This window comes from Pygocentrus nattereri, chromosome 2, assembly GCF_015220715.1.
Source record: "Pygocentrus nattereri isolate fPygNat1 chromosome 2, fPygNat1.pri, whole genome shotgun sequence".
Lineage (NCBI taxonomy): Eukaryota > Metazoa > Chordata > Actinopteri > Characiformes > Serrasalmidae > Pygocentrus > Pygocentrus nattereri.
The window spans coordinates 39437665-39461639 of record NC_051212.1 but is presented as its reverse complement, the minus strand read 5'-3'; the positions used below and the strand labels follow the sequence as shown (position 1 = coordinate 39461639).

General features: G+C 41.5%; 1 protein-coding gene across 1 annotated transcript; it reads right to left on the bottom strand.

Annotated features, from left to right (window-relative positions):
• Positions 1–134: 134 nt before the first annotated feature.
• On the bottom strand, positions 135–18923 carry klhl20 (kelch-like family member 20). Its single transcript, XM_017718424.1, has 12 exons — positions 18809–18923; positions 15818–16184; positions 14596–14802; positions 5845–6003; positions 5084–5178; positions 4565–4680; positions 4218–4401; positions 3006–3149; positions 2723–2856; positions 1890–2098; positions 1689–1795; positions 135–1609 (listed from the first exon to the last, which is right to left on the bottom strand). Exons 2-12 carry the CDS (start codon positions 16151–16153, stop codon positions 1525–1527), a joined length of 1776 nt encoding a protein of 591 aa, XP_017573913.1. The 5' UTR covers positions 16154–16184; positions 18809–18923; the 3' UTR covers positions 135–1524.
• Between the last annotated feature and the right edge of the window lie 5052 nt (positions 18924–23975).

Below are 23975 nucleotides of genomic sequence, written 5' to 3'. Positions count from 1 at the left end.
CTGATGTGTTGAAAGGTCATAGGCATTAATTTTGTGGTTTTTGGCTTTGTACTTTCTACACAGATTTCTCTGGATTCCCTGAATCTTTTGATGATGCATAGAAGGTGAAATCCCTAAAATCCCTAAAGTCCTAAAAAAAAAAAAATTTGCTGATGCATTTTTCTGAGCTTTGACAACTTTGCCCAGCCCTTTCCTTTTTTATCTAAGCATTATTACATCAACCGTTTTCGAACATTTCAATCCCTACCCCAACTCTTTTGGAATATGGTGCAGGCATCATCAATTCCAGAATGAAAACAAAACAAAAAACAATGAAGTTGATAAGGAAAAACATTACATATCTTTGTACTGTTGTCATTCAAATATAGATCAGTGCAGATTTACAAATCGCTGCCATTTTGTTTTTATTTGCATAAAACAGCTTTTTTTGGAATAGGGTCTGTATGCATATCTACTACTTTTATGATAAAACAGAACCATTATCACCTTAATCCCTTTTCCACAAGCAGAATATTGACAGTATAACAGATCAAAATGCATTGCATCCCTTTTATTTAGATAATCTCAACATTTAGATGCAAAGTGTGCAGGCCAGCACTGAAAACTGTTTGTTCTTGATGTCTCCAAAATTCTGCCTACGGTCCACTGCTTAGGAAACTTGCAATGTAAATGGCATAACCTTTTTTTTAAAAAAAAAGTTGACATGTCTGTTTTTAAAACAGAACAGTGACTGTACTTCCTTCTAAAAAGAACTCATGGGTTAAAGTGCACAGACTGAATCAGTGATGCATCCTATGGAATAAAAACCAAACAATGCTAGTGTTGAAATGCTGGAAACCGCTTCAGAAAAATAGCTTACTGATGCACAGGCCTTCATTAGTTTGCAGTGACTAAAGATAGGCTTGTATGTTCCATCTACTACAATTCGATGAGCACCACTGTACAAAAAAGCATGCATCACTGGATCCGTGGGGCCAAATTATGGCAGGTGGGAAAATACCTTAGAGAAAAAAAAAAATATCACAGTGCCCTCCAATTCAAAAAGATTAAACCACCATTCAGACAATCTACTATTCATATGAACAGGTGGCTGTGACGCCAACTCTCCCAACTTCAGGTTACCCTTAGGAGTTTCAAATGCGATGCAAAAGTCAAACAACTGGCAGTACAGATCCTTCCAGAGAAGTGTATCCTTAAATGCAACCATTGCTTCCGTTGGTAACGGGTGACACTGCAGCGAGGGACAGAGCTTCTCCGTTTCATCTCTAGAACAGACACTGGCCATTGGCTAGCGGCAGGTACTATGGTAAGAACAATGAACTGTAGCCTTACAGATCAAAGTCTTCACAGATCAGCTCCACGCAAGAGTGGCAGATGGATATCCTTGGCTTAGCAATCTCAATGACTTGAGATGTAATAGTCTTACATATGTAGTTTTTTTTCATTCATGAATCACAATGTGTCAATGAGAGGCACAAGCTATGGTGAGGCATCTATGGGGGGGCTGGGGAACAGTTGAGTGTATTACCATATATGTGATTCACAGTGAGTCATTTTAATCACCCCAACCCCACCTCCTAATCTCCTGTAGTTCATTCCACCATAGAGCCTGGAAAAAGAAAGAAAAACCGATTAGTTATAGTTCTCAGCTGGTAATCCATTTAAATGTTTCACATTTATTTAATTACCTCCACGTGTTAGCGTCAGGGTCATAGACTTCTATTGTTTTTAAGTAGGTAGTGCCATCAAATCCCCCTACTGCCATCAACTGGCCATTCACTACAGCTAAGCCAACCTAGAACATGAATGTCAAAAATGTATACAGTGAACATACTGAGCTCTTAAGCTTGAGGCAAGTTTGGACCAAATTGTAGGAGAGCCAGGCTTACCCCACTGCGCCTGGACGTCATGGCGACCACAGGAGACCACTGATTGGTTCTGGGGTTGTATCTCTCAGCGCTGCTCAGTTCTGTGGTGTCGTCCCGGCCACCCACCGAGTAAATCATGTCTTGATAGACGGCACAGCCCAGGTGTTTCCGCCGTGTGCCCATGGGTGCCACCGTGTGCCAGCGGTTCTCCTGAGGGTTATACCTCTCCACTGTAGGCATCAAGAACAAAAGAAAAGCAATGTTTCTTTTAGAAAGAGTTTCTAATAAAAATGTTCCATGTATTGTATATCATATACAGTCACATGCAAAATCCTGAACACCAATTACATGTTCTGTTCCTTTTCTCTGTGAAAATAATCAGTTAACATCTACAGAGAACAGATTTTAATGCACAATTTCTGTTCAAGTTTCTTTTGAGTTTACCACACTGCAAAATACACATAACATGTGCTACAATTTATACATAGGCCACATTTTAAGATGTATTTTCTCTTTTTTCATCAGTATGTTAAAGTCAGTAAATAAACAGTAATTATGCATGTGCAGAAGTGGGCTGTCTTCTTCTTCTGTTCTTCTTCTTTTTATTCTTCTTTTTATTAATGCTTCTTTTTTTGTTTAATCTTTTTACTGTTATTACAGTAAATCTATGTTAAATTTTATGCTTTTTGACCATTCACACAGCCCATAATTTGCAATGGCCAATATTGTTAACAAATTATATAATGTGCAGCCCTAATACTGAGCACAACCTAATTACAGTCATGTCATAAGAAGCAGAATGCAAAATATAGCCACAGTGATGGCTACTTTACTTTGCTGTAAATGAAGTGTACCTGTATTTAAGGGGGAAGTGCCATCTGAGCCTCCAACTGCATACAGAAATCCTCCCAGAACTGCTACTGCCACTCCTAAACGCCGGGTGCTCATGGAGGCCACCCGGGTCCATTTATTCTCCTTAGGGTCATACCTGTGCAGCAGAGTAGAACTTTACTATTCATCTGTAATAAACCCTCTGAACCTGTAAAATCTCTGAGTTCAGAATACGACAAATGATGAGACACCATTCAAAACTACAGCACACTTGAAATGCATGTATACATATACCCATTTACCAACCTTTCTACAATGTTGAGACATGAGACGCCATCCTGCCCACCAACAGCATACAGATAACCACCTAACACGGCTACACCCACACTGGTCCTGCATGTACTAGTGGGTGCCACATCACTGCTCCACTGGTTAGTCTTAGGGTCATACCTGAAAGGAACCAGAAGATGGCAGCATTGAGGTCACTTTCTAATTAAACTTTCGAGAACAATATCGTGGACCATATTAAACTGCAAAATTGGCTTTAAAAAAAAGCTAGATCTGTACATTTCCTTTACAAAATATTCACTAATGTGGTTTAGGTCGTTTAATGGTGAATAACCTAAACAACTACTCCAAAAGCAACCTCTCTAATACCAACTCTATTAGAAGAATTAGAATTTACAACCATTTGTCACTGTGTATGCACACTGCGAAATTAGACCTCTGCATTTAACCCATCCGTGCAGTGAAACACCCACATACATGCACACTAGTGAACACCACACTTGCTCGGAGCAGTGGTCAGCCCTATCCACGGCACCCGGAGAGCAACTAGGGGTTAGGTGCCTTGCTCAAGGGCACTTCAGTCATGGACTGTCAGCCAAGGGGATTGAACCGGCAACCTTCCAGTCACAGGGCTGGTTAAGTTAAAGTTAAGTGATATTTTTTTAATCCCACAAACGGGGAAATTCCACCTCCACATTTAACCCATCCGTGAAGTGAAACACCACATACACACTAGTGAACACGCACACTAGGGGGCAGTGAGCACACTTGCCCAGAGTGGTGGGCAGCCCTATCCACGGCACCCGGGGAGCAGTTGGGGGATAGGCGTCTTGCTCAAGGACACCTCAGTCATGGACTGTCGGCACTGATGATCAAACCGGAAACCTTCCGGTCACAGGGCCAGTTCCCTAACCTCCAGCCAATGACTTCCCCCAGTTAAAATGTGATGAGCATGATATGTCCCCTTGTAACATCACAGTGCAAATATATCAAAGTTTTCAACCTCAAACCAAAACACTGATTACACAGACTCAATAAATTGAACTTCCACAACTCTGAACACAGGGCTCATTATTTGTTCATCCCCCCATGAGTCTCCTCTAACTTAATTACATTTAATTTAAGGAATATTTGAAACAAACTGGGCACAACTCAGATTAAATAAGACAAATTATTTTATCTGGGTGTACATCCAGTTCTCCAGTTCTTCCATGTAAATCCAGTTCTCACCTCTCCACACTGTTCAGGTAGGACGAACCATCGTGTCCACCAACAGCATACAGCAGATCGTCCAGGACACTGACACCCACTCCACAACGCCGCTTGCTCATTGATGCCACCATTCTCCATTCATTGGTCTGGGGGTCGTATCGCTCCACACTCGAAATGGCATCGCCACTACACCATCCTCCTACTGAGAGATTCACACAAGCGTACAAACACAGATCACATGCCTCACTAAATGCAGTAATGTACTGATAAAAGGGTGAACAATTTGAGCCTCAGCAGATTCAATACAAAACAAAAGTGTTGCTTTTATGTATTAATCACAATTTAGATGAGGAGGAATCACCTACCAGCAAACAGGACTTCCCCACAGCGGATAGGCTTCCGCGGTCGTGTGCGCGGTCCTTGCATGAGGGGGCGCTCCTGAGGAAGGAGAAGATAGTTCTTTGCCTCATCCACCAGGTCCCTACAAAAAATAAATAAATAAAAGATAAAAAAACACAATAACACAATTTCTTTTATTTCTTAATTGCCACATATGCTTACCTGCAGTCCATGTGAAGTCATCCATGATGTTCCTTAAGTTTCACATCATTAAAAACCTCACCTACCAATTACATCTTCACAACATTCCACAAGAGGATAACAGAGAGCCTCCTAACCAGCAGTCTCACTGTCTGTGAGTAACTGCACAAACTCAGACTACAGGACCCAACAATGGATTGTGAACACAGTTGGCCAGACAGTTTGTGTGTCATATGAAGGTCATATGTTGCATTGTTCAAGTGGTATTTACTGGAATTCCTCAATACAGCTTGTATACACTGAAAAGAAATGTTTGAATAACAGTTGGCTGAGCGTGTACACACCTACATTCCTCATCACTCTTGATTAGTGGATCTGAACCCACTGTTCCCACCAGGAACTTGGGGCTCAGAAGAGGAAGACGGACATGCTGGAGGACCTGTATGAGTAGTGAGAGAAAAATTAATAAAAATATAAAGATCCTATTGTGAACAAGCAGATCAGCCAAGACATGACTGGTGTCCAAGGTTGTTCTTTAGTTTTGCTGTGGTTAACGTAAATAACTTGTTTATGCGGTTCCTATCATTATATAGCCCCATTGAGAGGGGATTAGTTTCCCATGAGGAGGTTTTTTTTTTTAACCATTTTTTACCAGCATTTCTCAGCAATTTTAGTGTCTTCTCAATGTGCCATGTCAGTTATTTTCATGAACCACCTGATCCCTCATCAAAATGTCTATTTGACATTACTGCACAGCTCAACAAGGTGTCAGACTAGTGTGTGACGATTTAGGCAAGCAATCTGTACAATGTACTAACTGTTTGGGTAAAATATTGTATTGTATATTATATCAGCATAACATCTCCAGTGCAAAACTAAAGAAGCAACCTTTGGACACCAGATGTTTTTGCTTATTGACTACATTTGGCTAAGGGGAAATATTTTCATTAAACTATACATTTAAATGAGAGTCAGACCCCAGTCCTAGAGAGCCACAGCACTGCATCACTGAGTAAAAGGATGCTGATAATATATTTTAATATGGAGAACATTGAAAATCCTCTATAAACAGCACAAGTGAGAGTGTAATAGTTGTGCAAGTGACCTGGGGGAGCTGTGGCCGGCGCTCTTGGATGCTGTATTTGACCCAGGCCATGACCGCATTAAACACCTGCTCCTCACTGCGCACATTCAGCTCGTCACTCGAGATGATGTCAATCAGCTGATTGGCTGGGAGCAGCATAAATTCCTCACTCTCCATCACCTGGGATTAATTAAACAGAGAGGGACTTCAATAAAACAGTTAAATGTGGAACAAAAAAGGACTTTGTGACCAGTCCTTAGTGACAGAGTCAATTGGTAGAAGAGGAGCATAAATTACCTATTTTTGTAAATCAATGTTTTTTGAAGTTGTAAACCTTATACTAATACTGATCTTACCATGTTCTCATATCTAACCTCTATATAGCAAAAAAGGCTGAACAATTTAAGAAAAATATCTAATTGAGATTTCTTTTTGACCAATGTTGTGTGATTTAAATGAAATTGTTTTCTATAAATTAAGCTCAAAGCATTTCAAGACCAGCACATTCATTTTTTCCGACTTTGTCTTAAACGCTGAAAGTCTACCAGTTCATTAGCTGTGTTATTAGAATATTTTCTCACTTAATTGTTAAGAAAATGGTGAATAATATAGGATTTAATTAAAATGATAACTCTTGTGATTTGAAAACCACACAATGTTAAAGTAATCAATAATAATTAAATAATTGTTCAGACCTACATCCAACACAATCCATAATCCACCAAATTGATAGTCTAGCATTGGACACTAAGATCTGACTCGACAACTTGCTCTACTTGTATCATAATTCCATAAGATGTGGCCAAGAGGGGAAGATGTATTCCTGTTTTGAGTCTTTGCTCTTCTCAATGACTACGTTTATACGTGCACCAATGGTTCAACATTAAACTGCTAGTTTAAAACTATCCTCTCCTTGGATCACCACCTTACCATGGTGGAGAGGTTTGCATGCCTACATGATCCTAGGAGCTATGTTGTCAGGGGTGAAAGCTCCTGGTAGGGTCTCCCAAGGCAAACAGGTCCTAGGTGATGGGCCAGATAAAGGGTGATCCAAAAACCCCACATGAACAACATCAGGACCCAGCTTCCCTTGCCCGGATTATGGTTACCGGGGCCTCACCCTGGAGCCAGGCCTGGGGGAGGGGCTCCTCGGCAAGCACCTGGTGGCCGGGCATTTACCCATGGGTCCCGGCCGGGCTCAGCCCAAAAGAGCTTCATGGGACCACTCTCCCACGGACCCACCACCCATAGGAGAGGTGCTAATGGGGGTCCGGTGCATTGTGGATCGGGTGCCGGCCGAAGATGGGGGCTTTGGTGTTCCAATCCTTGGCTACTGAAACTGGCTCTTGGAATATGAAACGTTACCTCTCTGGCAGGGAAAGAGCCCGAGCTAGTGTATGAGGCTGAGAGATACCAACTAGATATAGTTGGGCTCACCTCAACACATGGCAGGGGCTCTGGAACAGACTCTCGAGAGAGAGGTTGGACCTTATTCCATTCTGGGGTTGTCCAGGGTGAGAGGCGTCGGGCAGGAGTGGGCTTACTCATAGCTCCCTGGCTCAGCGCCTGTACGTTGGGGTTTTCTCTGGTAGACGAGAGGGTTATTTCCCTGCGCCTTCAGGTCGGGGAACAGGCTCTGACTGTTGTCTGTGCTGATGCACCAAATGGCAGTTCAGAGTATCCGGCCTTCTTGGAGACCCTGGAGGGGGTACCCGAAATGTGCCCCCTGCGGGGATTCCATTGTCTTGCTTCACTGTGTGACTTCAACGGTCACATGGGCAATGACAATGAGACCTGGAAAGGCGAGATTGGGAGGAACGGCCATCCCGCTCTGAATCCGAATGGTGTATTGTTATTGGAGTTCTGTGCCCACCATATTCTGTCCATAACAAACACCATGTTAGAACACAAAGGTGTGCATAAGTGCACATGGCATTTGGACACCTTAAGCCGCAGTTTGTTGATCGACTTCGTAGTTGTGTCATCTTTGCGACCATGTGTTTTGGACACACAGGTGAAGAGAGGAGCGGAGCTGTCAACCGATCACCACCTAGTGGTGAGTCGGATCAGATGGCAGGGGAAAATACCGGAGAGACCTGGCAGACCCACACGAGTTGTGAGGGTTTGTTGGGAACGTCTGGCAGAGGAACCTACCAGAAACATCTTCAATTCCCACATCCGACAAAGCTTCGAATGCAAACAGAGGAGGCCGGTGACATTGAGTCTGAGTGGGCCCTGTTCCGTGCCTCCATTGTCGATGCAGCTGATCGGAGGTGTGGCTGCAATGTCGTAGGTGCCTGTCGTGGCGGCAATCCCCGAACCCGTTGGTGGACACCTCGGGTAAAGGAAGCCGTCAAGCTAAAGAAAGAGTCCCATCGGGCCTGGTTGGCTTGTGGGACTCTGGTGGCAAAAGATGGGTACTGAAAGGCCAAGCGGGTCGCGGCTTCGGTGGTTGCTGAGGCAAAAACTCGGGTGTGGGAGGAGTTTGGTGAGGCCATGGAGAAAGACTATTGACAGGCACCGAGAAAGTTCTGGCAAACCGTCAGGCACCTCAGGAGAGGAAAGCGGTTCCCGACCAACACTGTATACAGAGGGGTTGGGGGGCTGCTGACTTCGACTGGGGATGTTGTTGGACAGTGGAAGGAATACTTCAAGGATCTTCTCAATCCCACCAACGATCCTTCCCTAGAGGAGGCAGAGCTTGGAGATCTGAGCGAGGGTCCGTCCATCACTCGGGCTAAGGTAACAAAAGGTGGTTGGAAAACTCCTTGGTGGCAGAGCACCGGGGGTGAATGAGATCCGACCAGAATTCTTGAGGGCTCTGGATGTTGTAGGGCTGTCCTGGCTGACACACCTCTGCAACATTGCTTGGACATCTGGGGCGGTCCCCCTGGAATGGCAGACTGGGGTGGTGGTCCCGCTTTTTGAGAAAGGGGACCGGAGGGTGTGTTCCACCTATCAGGGGATCACACTTCTCAGGGATGCAAATCAGCACCTCTAAATCTGAGACCATGGCCCTCAGTCGGAAAAGTGTGGAATGCTCTGTCCAGGTAGGGAGTGAATTCTTGCCCCAAGTGGAGGAGTTTAAATATCTTGGGATCTTGTTCGCGAGTGAAGGAAGGATGGAGCGATAGGTTGACAAGCAGATTGGCAGGCATCTGCAGTAATGCGGACCCTAAACCGGTCCGTCATGGTGAAGAGAGAGCTGAGCCAGAAGGCGAAGCTGTCAATTTACCGGTCAATCTACGTTCCAACTCTCACCTATGGTCACAAGCTTTGGGTAGTGACTGAAAGAACGAGATCACGGACACAAGCGGCCGAAATGAGCTTTCTCCACAGGGTCGCCGGGCTCTCCCTTAGAGATAGGGTGAGAAGCTTGGTGATTCGGGAGAGGCTCGGAGTAGAGCTGCTGCTCCTCCACATTGAGGGAAGCCAAGTCAGGTGGTTCAGGCATCTGGTAAGGTTGGCCTCTGCAGGGGTGATGGTGGGGAAAATTCTTGAGCCTGAACTTTTTTCTCTGCTCGGGAGGTGAGCAGGGTGGGGGTGCTATGTATGCGACACACTTAACACATAACTTGTTGGCCCCTGGGCGCAGATATATGTCTATGTATAACCCTGATCTTCATTACTGTCAAAGCATTTTTGCTTTTGAATTAGTCCCTTCAATGATAGATTGTGTTGAATTTTCTTGAAATACATGAACAACATTCAGATAAACAAACCCAATATAAGCATATATTTCAGAAGCTTGTGCAGATTACCAGAACTCTTGGGACTAGCAGGCCTGTTCAGGAATCCATACCTGTTTTTAACTAGTCACATACCTTATTACTTCTATAGCATAGGAGACTACAGATACTACAGCCATACCAAGAACGGTCAGCAGGTGGCAATAACAATACTCCAAAGTAAACTAGGAATTGATTAGTAGCCTAACCATTGACTAAATGACATGAACAAGGACACATTCATTTCTTTTAAAAATATAATAGCAAACTATGCACCATTTATTTTAAATATTTTGAAACAGTTACAGTGCAACAAACTCATAAATAATACTACAGCCCTAAAATTACTATTCAGTTCCATTTTCCCCAGGCTTAATATAGTTGTGTTCCATGGCTGAGTTTATACGTTTCGCGTTGACAGTGGAAAAAAATTTGCACGTGTATTTCCCGGGATTTCCTAGTGAATCTATCAATTTGTTTGGTCAAAGCAAGTCCCGCCCCACCCTGTTTCTGACTGGCTTAATGGCTAGTAGGCTAGGCCTTGGTGTTGGTTACAGTGAAACCTGCGCATGTCAGCACAAGTCAGATCAAGAGAAGTGTCAGATCCTATGGTCAGATCACTAGGCCAGGGGTCGGCAACCTGTGGCTCCGGAGCCGCATGCGGCTCTTTGATCCCTCTGATGCGGATCAGCTTTTGAAAATAATTAATTTAATTAATGTATATTATTTTTGAGACTTAAAAAAATGTTCGGGTGGAATATCACAAACGTCCGGGATTTAGTTTCGGTTCGCTTGACTGACATGACGTCACCCCCCCCCCCCCCCCAACACACACACACACACACACACCCCGTTCGCTAGAGTGAGATGTCGCCATCGTTTTAATATATTATGTGGCTCTCACTGAAATAAATTTCCAATTATTTTGCTTTTATGGCTCTCTGAGTCAAAAAGGTTGCCGACCCCTGCACTAGGCGAACCTTTTTTTTTTTTTTTCTCGCAGACACATCGGTACGCCGGAATTCCGGCGTGGCGCCTGAAAACTATCAGGCCTGCCTCTGGATGCCTCCCTAGGGAGGTGTTCCAGATATGTCCGACAGGGAGGAGACCCCGGGGAAGACCCAGGACACGTTGGAGGGATTATATCTCTCAACTGTCTTGGGAATGCCTCAGCATCCCTCCGGAAGAGCTGGAGGAGGTGGCGGAGGAGAAGGAGGCCTGGACCTCTTTGCTTAGGCTGCTGCCCCCGCGACCCAGACTCTGATAAGTGGTGGAGGATGGATGGATAGTTTAAACTAGGACAAGACTTTGTAAACAGCACAGTTCAGTCATTAGCTAGACTATTAGAGAGTTGTACAAGTAAAGGTTTACAGTACATGTGCAAGCAGAGGGAGAATTCTATTCGTTCACCAGTGCGTCACCACTCGGATTCAAACGCCAGAGGGGACAGATGCTCTGCTCCAGGACCGGTTTAAAAACACTGATTGGAATATGTTCACTCACATAGACATGGATCAGTATGCCTCATCTGTACTGGACCACATCTCCACCACTATAGACAGTGTCACCACCCAGAAACAGATCACCATGTACCCCAACCAAAAGCCTTGGATGAACCGGGATGTTCGTCTCCTCCTGAAGGCCCGCAACATCGCCTTCAGGTCAGGAGATGCACAGGCCTACAGTGCAGCCAGGGCTGAGCTGAAGAGGGGCATCAAAAAGGCCAAACACCACTACAAAGGGAAGGTAGAAGAACACTTCTCCAACTCCCACCCCCGACGTATGTGGCAAGGACTCCAGATTATCACAGATTACAAGACCATCAACCCCTCCCCTGCCTAACATCCTCTGATGTTTCCTTCCTCAACGAGCTCAACAATTTCTATGCCCGTTTTGAGAGAGGGAACCCAACAACTGCAACCAAGGCAGATGTGTCTGCAGACCACCAGCCACTGACTCTTTCTCTCACCGATGTAGGAGCGGTGCTGGGCAGGATTAAAGTCCACAAGGCTGCGGGTCCTGATGGCATCCCTGGAGGTGTTCTCAGAGCATGTTCTGGAGAGCTGGCAGGAGTGCTGACGGACATATTCTACCTGTCCTTGTCCCGTGCTGTGGTACCAAGCTGCTTCAAAACCACCTCCATCGTCTCGATACCCAAAAATTCCAAACCATCACGATTGAATGACTACCGCCTGGTAGCCCTCACCCCCATCATCACAAAGTGCTTTGAGCGGCTGGTCCTAGCACAGCTCAAATCCTGCCACCCCCCCCACCCTGGACGCCCACCAATTTGCATACCGCCAGAATAGGAGCACAGAGGATGCAGTCTCTATAGCACTGCACTCTGTCCTCTCACACCTGGACAATAAAAATACATCCGTCAGGATGCTGTTTGTAGACTTCAGTTTAGCATTCAACACAGTCATCCCCTCAAAACTCATCACAAAACTCGAAGACTTCGGCATTAGTTCCCTCATGTGCAACTGGTTACTGGACTTCCTGACCAACCGACCCCACCATGTCCGGTTGGACAACCACTGCTCATCCACCATCACCATAAACACCGGTGTACCACAAGGTGTGTGATGAGTCCCTTCCTCTACTCCCTCTTCACCCATGACTGCAAGCCTGTCGATGGTTCCAATACCAGCATTAAGTTTGCAGGTGACATCACGGTGATTGGCCTCATCAAAAACAACGATGAGACAGCCTATAGGGAGGAGGTGGATCGTCTGGCTGAGTGGTGCGACACAAACAACCTTCTGCTCAATGCTGAGAAAACTAAGGAGCTCATTGTGGACTTCAGAAGGAACGCTGACCCACATCCACCCATCCACATCAAGGGGACGGCAGTGGAGCGTGTGAACAGCTTCAAGTTCCTTGGTGTCCACATCTCCGAGGCTCTCACCTAGACGACCAGCTGCTCAAAGCTGGTAAAGAAGGCTCACCAGCGCCTCTTCTTTCTGAGGAGTCTGAGAATGAATCACCTGTCCTCAGACATCCTGGTGAACTTTTATCGCTGCACCATTGAGAGTATCCTGACCAAAAAAAGCTGCCCAGCACATCATCGGTGCACCACTTCCTGCCATAGAGGACATCTACAGGAAGCGGTGTCTGAAGAAGGCTGGGAAAATCAACAAAGAACCCATTCACCCAGCACACAGACTCTTCACCCTCCTGCCCTCTGGGAGGCGCTACAGGAGCCTCCGGACTAAGACCACCAGGTACCGGAACAGCTTCTTTCCAACAGCTGTCACACTCCTGAACTCTGCCTCCTGATATCTAAACAAATAACACTGGACTGTACCCTAACACACACCAATAACACACAGACTTAAACACCACTCAACACCACTTACCAGAACTTACATCTGTTGTATATACTGCACATTATTGTATATACTGTGTCAATATTCTACCTGTTCATAAGTACATACTTATCCCCCTTCATATTTATAACCTGTTCATAGTACTTTATACCCCTTCATATTTATTCATAGTTCATAGTACTTTATACCCCTACATATTTATAACCTGTACATTCTTGTTTATAACCTGCATAACCCCCTTCATGTCTATACCCCCTCATATTTTTAACCTGTATATACTATACTTACTGTGCATTTGTAACACACATATTTATATTTCTGCTAAGCACTTCTGGATGGATGCAAACTGCATTTCGTTGCTTTGTACTTGTGACATACGCAATGACAAAGTTGAATTCTATTCTATTCTTTAGAGGCATATCAGTTTACAACACAGAAGAGTTACTTGATTTCTCCTATATACACTATAATAAATGAAAGCAGCAGACTACAGGGTAAGCTCCAAAGATCAGTAGCACAAATTGGAAAGTAAACCTGACTCCAGGGAAATGATTCAAACTTTCCTTGGAGTTAAAAATACCACAGGGTTGTGCTGTCATCCATGAAACATGAAGCTAATGAAAAAAGGGAGACACATAATACAGTTTATGACCAGTGAGCATGGCTAAATTTAGCACAGGGGATACCACACTCCACTTATTTTCACTCATGCTGAGACTGACTAATACTTAGCCTGAGGTAACCAACATACAAGTCACAGTAAGGCTTGTTCTCTCATTCCCTCATTGATAGTGATATAACAGCAATCCTATTGATTGCAATATCTAACCTTTAGTATTACGTAATGCTTTAACATCACCATGATCACTAACAAGGCATGACAAGCTAAACAAAAGGTACAGAAAACAAAGCAATTGTGTATATATGAGGGTGTGTGAGACTGTGGGAACAATATCGAAAAGATAAGACAGGGCAACACATTGCACCAAGCTTTAGATGATTAGCACCAAGCTAAGAATCACTGCTCTTAAAAAAAAAAAAAACCCTCAGAATTAAATGTTTTTTTTGTTTTGTTACAATGCAAAACTATTATAAAAAGCACACAAATGTATACAGAGGAAGTATTTGCACAGTATTGGAATACAGATGTTACATTAAAAATTTTTTTTTACAATTCAACACTTCAAAATAGCCTGAGAATTTTATACTGACCAAAAAATAAGCACACCATACAATAGCTGTCCAAAAAATTGCATCAGTTTTTATTTTTCTGCATCATTTGAGTACACCAGCTTCTTTTCACAAATTTTATGATGAATGGACCAATTGAATTGGCCCAAATTACAAAAAAGGACAGCAACATAATATTTTTTTGATAATGAATTAAATAATCAACTGTCAAACGGATGCAGTTGAATCACCGCTTTATTTTAGATTAATATACAGCTATTGATTTGTATTTTTACACTGCTATGTGGTGTAAAGGAACTGAAACCTCAGTATGGAAAACATACTATTAAAATGTGCTGAATCTTCTATGTACTAAGGATGTGCATTTCAGCAAGGGGTGAGCAATAATGACAATATTTTATCATTATCGTGATAAAGTATGCTATAGTGTGCTTTTCTGAGTATACTGTCAATAGCGTCAGCACTGAAAGAACAAGCTTTATTGCATGGAATCTCATCACCTGACATGGTAGTGGGTTGCTTACCTCCTGAAAGTTATGCTGGGTGAATTTGTCTGCAATGCGCAGCAGTTCCCGGCATGAGTGTGTGTCGGCAAAGGCCCGGATGCCCAAGCAGTTGGAGGGGTCGAGCTGGCGCTTGAGGAACTCGCAGCAGGCCTCCTGAATCTCAGCCAGCTGAAGCAGGCAGGCAGCGGGCAGTAGGGTCTGTACGTTACCCTCCTCCACGGTCACCTGTGCGCCACAAATACATGGGTTAGTCCTCACAGTACACTAATTTCACCATCACATACTAGAGTAAATAGCATATTCATCTACAAAGTAAAGTAAAAATCTGCCTGTTAACTTCATGCTCCAAAAAGAAAGTACACAAATATTCACAGTGAAAGGAACATTTCAATGAAACAAACACATTCACACAATTTTACCTCAAATCCATGAGCAAAACATGCTTCGTAAGAAAAAAAACAAACAAGATTCAACCTTCTAGTAGGCCAAAGACTATTTTTTAGCTATGCTACATTCTTTCATAGATTTTAAAGGGTTCACATCATGTAAAACTCAATTCTCCTCTCTTTTTAGAAATGAAAAAGGTTGATGTAATATGTAAAGAGCAGTCCACATATGGAAGGTATACTGCTGCAACTATATTGAACCTTGTTTTGAATTCACTGTTTCTACAGTTATGAAAACCAAGATTTTTACACATATCCACCTATTGAGCCCATAGCAGTTTAGCCGTGTCCATTTATGCTTAAGTTATTAGAAGTGTTTCAGCCAAAATTGCTTTTTAAAAAATACAGGGTGATACAGGGCAGCCAATCAGAATAGATCTTATTTACATATACCACAGTAACAAAAGCAGCCTGTTTAATTCTAAGAGATAAAGAGAGATAGGAAATGGTCATGTAAAAATGTATTATGTATATTTTGTAGTTTATGGGCCCTTTAATAGATGACAGCTGTCTTGCAGTGCTAGAAGCCATATAAGCAGTTTATTTGTTTATTACTTAACAACATGTGATTTGAAGTTAGTGTGTGATGATTTAGATGTGTGCACAGATGAAGGGTGTAAAATTTCATTACTTGTTAGTTAGCTGGTCCCATAAGGGTAAAATATGTTTGAAAGAGTTTACACTTATTCTTGTAGGCTATTTAATAGATTATTATGTCATGCTAAAGTAATATGCATCATAATTTCAGAAACCCTTTTCTGAAAGTCCACAACTGCATGTAGAGCCCAGCTGACCTGTGAGGTGTACGCAAAGTCGATGAGCAGCTCCATGGCACGCTCGTCAATGTCACGGATGACCACTTCAGTCTGCCGGCTCTCAGCCAGCTCTCCAGTAAACATGGCCCTGAAGTAGGGGCTGCAGGCAGACAAGATGACACGATGCGCATAGATCTTCTTAGCCCCCACCACCAGCACCACGTCGCACAGCTCCCGGTGCTTTCGCAGCAGGTTAATGACCTCCAGCGTCTGGCGCGGGTGCTTGTCTGAGACATAGGGCATGCGGGCAGGCTGTGGCACGCCCTCCGGCAGCTTGTTGGGGTCACCCAGAGTGCAGCGGCTGGTGATGTCCATGGCGGCAGTGTCCGAACGCACGCTGGTACCCCTGAGGGTGCAAGCAACGTTTGAGGAATAAGAATTAAGGGCTGAGGACTCACAGACTTCAACATTTCAATAAGAGGGTCGCTTATTTATTGACATCAGGGGGTTGTGTAGTTCTGTATCTGTAAAGCATCTCTGCAGAATGAAGACACAAAAAACAACCTCTTCCACACATACTCTTACTAGGGCTGCACAATATTCCTTCATTAGTCATTATCACGACATTTAGGGAAGCATCTCCTTGGGAATTGAGGGCTGATGTTTTTCATCTATGTACGTGCCATTGCAGATAAATAAACCATTTTTAAATGCAGACACTGGAACTATATTTCCCTGGACTATAGTTACAGAGAAATATAATATTTATTTATAAAGGGTTACAAATGCAGCAAAATGAATAAAATGGTGATATTTTAGCACAGTGGCGCAGGATGACCTGCTCTTCCAGAGTCCAATAAATATATAACAAACATTTTGTTCGACAAATTGACCAAATCTTTTCTGTTGGACAATTCTGTTTTGAGCAATTATCTCCCAATACTGACAATTCCAGGATTATTGTGCATTCCTAAAGTTCCTTTTTTCCTTTTGCAAGAAGGCTGCAACCTGCAAATAAGCCATCTAACAAATTACAGTTTGTCAGTCATTCTGTTCTATACTTATAATAGGTAGTATTATATACTCATAAGTAGTAAAGAAAATTAGTGTGCATTCACAAAACCATTTTGAGAGAACCTCTTCCTGCAGACTTTGAAAAGCATAAGTCATGCATCTTTCTAGAGAGCTCTTGGATGGCATACCAATCAACAGCATAGCATCAGCAGACCCCTGGCACTGGACAGCTGCTTCAACAACCACAAACACAATAGCATCAGCCACATATTTACTGCATAGCTTGACTGCACTTGAGCACTTGTATAGGCACAGACACACATATTTCAATTCAGTCATTTTAAAAAAAATTTAATTCTGCCCAGGTAAACAGGCTAGACGGTACAAGCATGCACCTCATCAGCTTTTTGTCTTTGAACGTACTCACAGTGAAAAATGGGTAAAAATAAGAGAATAAGTCCTCATGTTTTAAAGCAATACTTTTCTCTTCACTGCCATAAACATATAGATTTATACTAAAAAAACATGCATGAGAGACAATAAATACTTGAGATAAATGCAGCATTTTGCAAATATTGCAAAGGCATCAATCAATCAAAGTACAGCTCACACACAGGTATGGCAAAAGGAACAGAAAGGGGTGGCAAACAAAACATTACAATACTTGAAGGTATTTTTATGATTAAATGCATCACAATATTGAATTTTTCTTAAACTTAAAACAAGTTACAAAAAAGACCACAAACAAGTAATGCCATATTTTAAAAAGGGCAATGAAATTTGAGAAACAGAAATATAAAAACTCTAAAATTAAAGGCTCCTAAAAGGTTCCTGGCTTGGATGTGTAAGAAAACCATTTAATTTGTAGGGAACATTATACTATAAGAAGCTTCTTTAAACTTTAAAAAGGTTCTCCACATTTATACAAAAATTCTGTAGGGAACCAAAAGTGGTTCTTGTATGGCATCACTCTGTGATCTGTTTCTTGTATGGCATCACTCTGTGATCTGTTTCTTGTATGGCATCACTCTGTGAACGTTTGTTGGTTAACAGTGTATTGTGACCATTTATCAAGATCACAATATCGTGTTGCCCACCCTTAACCTAATTAAACACATGCAGCCTACTACGGCCATACTGACTTGAAAGTGTGAGGATTAGACAGAATTAGTGTACCAGAAATCGTTAAGCAAGTGGAGAGGGTAAAAGCTCAACCCTGAGAGGGGGAGCTACAGCAAATCAGTCCAGGTGCGGTTACTAACAGAACCGAAGGAAATTAAGAACAGCTTGACAACAAAATTACGAGCTAACTATATGTGCTTGTGTTTATACTTGAGTATGGAAGTACTAATTCATCATTTCACGTTGCACATAAACTTAAAGCAGCATGTCAAAACGTAGCTTTACGAGATTTTTGACAGAATTAAACGGTAACAATCGTAGTGTGCATCAACCGTTCACTTTTTTCACTGTAGGTCTACTTAAAATCAAGCACAGCAAATTCCCTGAAGACTGCAGATAAGGAAGAGTTTGTGGACGAGAGCAGCCACAAAGTTGCATATTTTAGTGTACCTCTTTTCCCAAATCTCATTTGAAATGTATTATTTAGCTAGCCAATGAACTAAATAAGCAAAAGACCAGCAAACTTAGAGGTGGCGTGGTGGGCTGCAAGTTAGACTGAAATGACAGGCAGGGGGCCACATTTATTCTAACTAACGAGAAAATGCTGCTAGCTAACTAGCTAAGTTGGCTGGTTAATTAACAATCGTTTGTGATTCAGAGATGTAATTTAGATAAAACAGACAGAACTGACATGACGGTCTGTTAAACTGGTCGACTTTAGGTCGAACTAGGGAGACAGCCCTGCGCTGCAGTCGCCAGTTACTGAGCGTGCAGCGAGCTAGATCTAGTTAGGTTAGCTAGCTGAAGTGGCTAGCACAGGCTAGACAGGTAGCTGCACAGCCAACAAACGTGCACATAAAGCATTTATTTATTTAACAGAAAGTGGTCTTGTACCTTATTTGTCCATTCAATCGGTCCAGAGTGATATTTAGGTCGACCACAGACAGAGAATAAACATCGAACCCGAAGTGAACGACACAGTTAATGACTATAATAGTGTGAATTCAGCGACCTTAAAGGAATTTCCAAAATGGTCGCCGTAATCACTTTACTTCAAAATAAGGGACTCAAAAGCTTAAAAGCCTGAAACTCAAGTGAATGATGCTCGAGGTGGCAACTACAGTTTTATAATAATTTTACTTGTACAGGGGTATATTTATATGGAATGCAATTTACTTTTACTTTCTTGTTTCATTTTTTCGTAATTAATATTTAATTTAAATTCCTAATTCCTAAAAAAACTGTTCAACTGTATTTCTTTAAGTAACTATAAGTACCTATAAGTCCTTGAAGAGCTTTTTACACTAATACTGATACTGTTTCATTTTTTCCTTCTGCCCAGGTTGTTTTTGTAAGTAATAAAGACTTCTGCTTGTGCCATTGTTTACCTGAAATGAGAAGACTTTTAAGATTCTTCGTAAGAAGAGCACGATAAAAAATCCATTGCATTTACAGGAGAAAAAAAAATCAGGTAAACGGTAACTGCATTAGCAAGAGTAGTAGCTGCATTGCATTAAAACCACAATAGCCAATTTAATATCTTGCCTGTAGTCCTACCCAATTACCCAAACCTTCATAAGAAGGCTTTGTTTATCATTTTAAAGGTAATGATACCTAGTTTTCTAGCTTAGTCTGCTAATGTCAGCAATTTACTAAGGCCAAACTGGATATCTTAAGGAATTAAAATGTCTCTCCAAAGAAAAGGCAACCAAATTGACACTGCGTTTTTGATATTTTAGTTTAATAGATCGCATTTGTTCAAGGAAGCCTATTTTATCTGCAATAGAGCTGGTTTTAACAAATATTTTGCACTTTGCTTGGATCCTGTAAGCTGTTTTGAAAATCTTGCTTGGATTTTCATGTGTTGTGCACCTAGTTAATGACAGTTGCAGTGGAAGTGTCATTTACCTTTAGGGAATGTTTTTATATAGTGTTGTATGTTATATGGCATACGGTGCTTGACTTTTAGAATATTTCTTAAATCGATTTATGAAGTTTATGAACCAATTAAGTGTTTTTTATTATTCAAAGTGAAGAGCCAGTTTTGTTCCCTTGTTTACACTAAAATCAAGGGAGGTGAAGTCTTAGAAGAAAAAAACAGTCTTGCTTTCAGCTTCTTGAGTGAATATCTTCTCATCTCCTTTAAAATCAACTCTTAACAAAACTGGCTCTGTAACTTTCTGATTTGATGATAGTCTCCCGTTTGCCTCAGCTTAGAAATGTAGGTGTCATGCTTGACCTGACTCCTTCAGTCAATGCCAGTGTCAGCTCTATTGCCTGTAGTCCAAACCTGTCACCCACTGCAAACATTTGGTGCGTTATGAAATGAAAAATATGACAAGGGAGACCCTGAACTGTTGAGCAGCTTAAATCCTGTGTTAAGCAAGAATGAGAAAACATATCACTACAGCTCCCCTCAGGGTCTCCTCAGTTTCCAAATACTTACAGAGTGTTGTTAAAAGAAGAGATGATGAAATTTAAAATGGACATATATTTTTCAATAAATAAAACAAATTTCACAGTTTCCACATGGGAAATGTTGTATTTGTAGTATTTTTTTATTTACATTTAGGGTTTACATGATTTGCATATCATTACATTCTATTTTTAGAAATGGGGTTGTAATAATAATGATGATAATAATAATAATAAGAAGAAGAAGAAACGCAACGCAACGCATAGCAGTCTCCCCCAGTAAAACAAGGCTATTTCTACCGCTACCTATAATATATCATTTTGTTTAATATAATAATGCAATTTGCCCTTTGAAAGTATCTAAATGTCTTTTAAAAGCATTTACAACATTTGTAAGCCATAGTATGCTGATCATCTCAGAGGTGATCTCCAAGATGTTTTCATTCTACTTAGCACACCACAAAACTGTCAATAAATAATTTCAAGCACCATATTTTATAGAAAATCATAAGATACCAGAACAACTTCATTGACTAATGGCAATGCAGCAATAAACAGAATTCCTTCTGCAGACCTTATTGTTTGTATCTATAACTGATGTTGCTTTATATATAGAGGCTGCAAACCTGGAATCATTTAATAGTTGCCATTTAATTTAAAATAATAACTTGCATAATGTAGATTTAAGTCTACACCAAGGTATGGTTTCTTCAATATTTTGAGTATTTTCAGCATCAACACAAATTTATGAATTGATCATATACTGCAATTCTGTCTTCCTGTCAAACACATTTACATGTGTTTCTCACATCAAAGGAAATTTGAAGGAATTGTGTTCACCATCTTTATTACTGCAGTGAATACAGCTGTCTTCTGCTTTTAATTTATCAGCTACGTTTCATCCAGTTTGTTTTGGACCAGTACTCTCTTCTCCTCCAAGAAGCTGTCAGGTGGTTTTGTGAGTCGGATGTAATATCAATAACACCCTGATCTTCAATGACTTGCTTACATTTGGCTGTGTTACAGTTATTGCTTCTCAGACATTTACCAGCTTCAGATTTAATCCCCCAGTAGGCTAGTGCCATAAAATCGTCTTCCTGTGTGTTTGGCCAGTAGTAAAGCTACCTCATCCTGTTTTCCTCAGAAATTCAGGCAAATGAAAAATGAAAAGGGCAGCACCATAGACTTGGAACTTCAGAACTATCTCCCTGAGTAAATACATTACAGGAATGTTTTAAAAGGAAACTACTAAATGTAGTTAGTAGAAATGGCTATCAGCTATATTTTGATGTGTGATTTGATGTATGATGTATGATAACCAGCTCTCTAACATGAAACACAAAGATGTGTCCCTTGTGTGAGGAGGTTGGTTGTTGTTGTTATGTATAAATCAATTTACATTTAATTTTGTAACACCTTGTAATTCCCTTTAGTTTTAGGCAAGGGGTTCTTAATGCTTGTTTGGGGTTAAAAATATTGTGTGACCCCCTCTTTGAAAACCCACCCCCCTTTTCACATACGTCAGTATGCACAGAAATTGCACACAAAAAAAATTACAGTTGAATAAAATATTTACTGTTCAATACAAGCAAGAGATAAATAAAGCATGGCTTATGCTTAATTGATTTAAAAGTGTTATTTGGTTGCCATATGATGTTGAAGTTTGTGGTTTGGTTTAAATTAGAGCACTGATTATTTCTATTTGTTGGTTCATTGCTTGAAATGATAAAGGTTTAATGTTGTGCCAACCTTTCCCAGACCGTTTACCGTATGTTGGTGCACAGCATGAATTTAGTCCAGAACGTACTTATTCCAGAAAATATTTTCTTATATGTTCAGCTTTCGTTGCTGCTAGCTGAATTATCCTAATGTGGGCATGACTGGGGTTTATAGCAGGGGGTAACTGTACCAGCCAGTCCCATTCTGCTCTTCATTCATAATTTTCTTCCTCAAATATCACATGGTCATCTGAGCTTGGTTAGATGCTGTGTAAGGGCCACAGGCCTTTCTGCGCATTAGTTCTAGATCATTTTTATGGTTTCGAGGGGTCAGGGGTGTGTTGTTGTAATGGCCTTGTTAAGCCATTCCAGTCATTTTCTTGGCTTAGCATTGCAGACCATCACTGTCCCAGGGCCTCTCTGCCACCATCTGGTGGGAAAAGATGATAAAAACACCCCACTTGAAGTTTTCAGGGAAAAAAAAAGAATGAATTCAATAACCGCGACCCTGACGGAGAAGTGGCTTAGATAATGGATGGATGGATGAATTCAATAATTTAACAGATCAGACCATTGCACATCTACAATGCTAATATAGCCAGTTCATTCATTCAACAATTAGTGAATCTGCATGTGTCTGTAGAGTTATTAAAGGTAATGTTGCAGAAAATTATAAAATAGTGGCAAAAAAACCCCCAAAGAAACTAGGGACTGTTTTGCCATCATTCTGCATGAGCAAGTTTTATAACACAATGTTTCAGGCACTGTACAGCACATACGTAACCATTCCCATTTACAATGGGATAGCCCATTGTAGATCCTTATCTTGCATTGAGTGTACATTTAACTACATATCTATGAAGTTTAGTTAATTTTCAAACCAAAACCTAAATCTGACTCTCACTCTGGTTCTAATCCTAATACTAAGGATGTTGAGAATCAACTGGGTTTCTCCACATGATTAATTAATAATTTGAACATTTTTAGATAATCTAGAGTGGGCTTACAAAATCAAGTGGAACCTAATGATTTTGTTGCACTTCTGGAAATTTACTGTAAAGTAATATAGTGTAATATGACATTCTAGCCTATACAAAATATTATAAACATTGGCAAATATCGATGTGTGAAAATACAATTGCTCTGAGCTGTAAAGTAAGGAGTGGAACACATTTGAATGAACGAGAGAGTGGGAACAAAGTCAAATATTCTGATATTTTGTTCCCTCATTTTTGTTGGACGGAACATGTTGCTGTTGACATCTAGTTCAGCTGCTTTTCTGTTTTTGTTTTGCTCTGTGCCATTTCTTTGTGGTGTGTGCCTGTCTGACTTTGAATAGCACTCTTATGGGCCTGCATTCTCCCACTCCTCAATGGAATGTTTACAGAGCAGTTTACAAGCTCAACAATGCTTGCACGCTCTCTCTCTCTCTCTCTCTCTCTCTCTCTCTCTCTCTCTCTCTCTCTCTCTCTCTCTCACTCTCATAAGGATACCTTATTCAGGCTTTTGTGGAATGTTTGAGCATGTGCGGTTGGTGGCCCCCATGCAGGACTATAGAAGATGTGGTTTCAGAAAGGAACAGAGAGGGAAACAGCAGCACCATGAGGGGAAACAAGCCCACCAGTCCTGGGGAGCAAATCATCCCTCTCACTCTCCTCTGCAGATATGTCACCATATCAACAGAGCCAACGACAAGGCACTTTCATTTACAGTAAACTGTGCCAGCACCCTTCTGTGGCTTACAGTGTAGGGAAAAAAGTGAGAACACAAACAAACTTAATTTCACTTCTATCTGCCTTTTGTCATTTTTGGTGCTATTTTGCTAATTAGACTTCTGAAATTGTATGTTATTCTCTAGTTGGTGCCATGCCTATATTAGGAACTCTGGATCTAAGCTGGACAAAATGAATAAGATTCTTGAAAACTGC

What these genes read in the sequence shown, in the direction of transcription:
- klhl20 (XM_017718424.1), bottom strand. Translation starts at nt 16,153, where the DNA reads ATGGACATCACCAGCCGCTGCACTCTGGGTGACCCCAACAAGCTGCCG. An exon ending in ACTTTGCGTACACCTCACAG is followed by an intron (nt 14,803 to 15,817) that starts GTCAGCTGGGCT and finishes TGTGGCGCACAG; the next exon opens with GTGACCGTGGAGGAGGGTAA. An exon ending in TGGGGAAGTCCTGTTTGCTG is followed by an intron (nt 4,402 to 4,564) that starts GTAGGTGATTCC and finishes TGAATCTCTCAG; the next exon opens with TAGGAGGATGGTGTAGTGGC.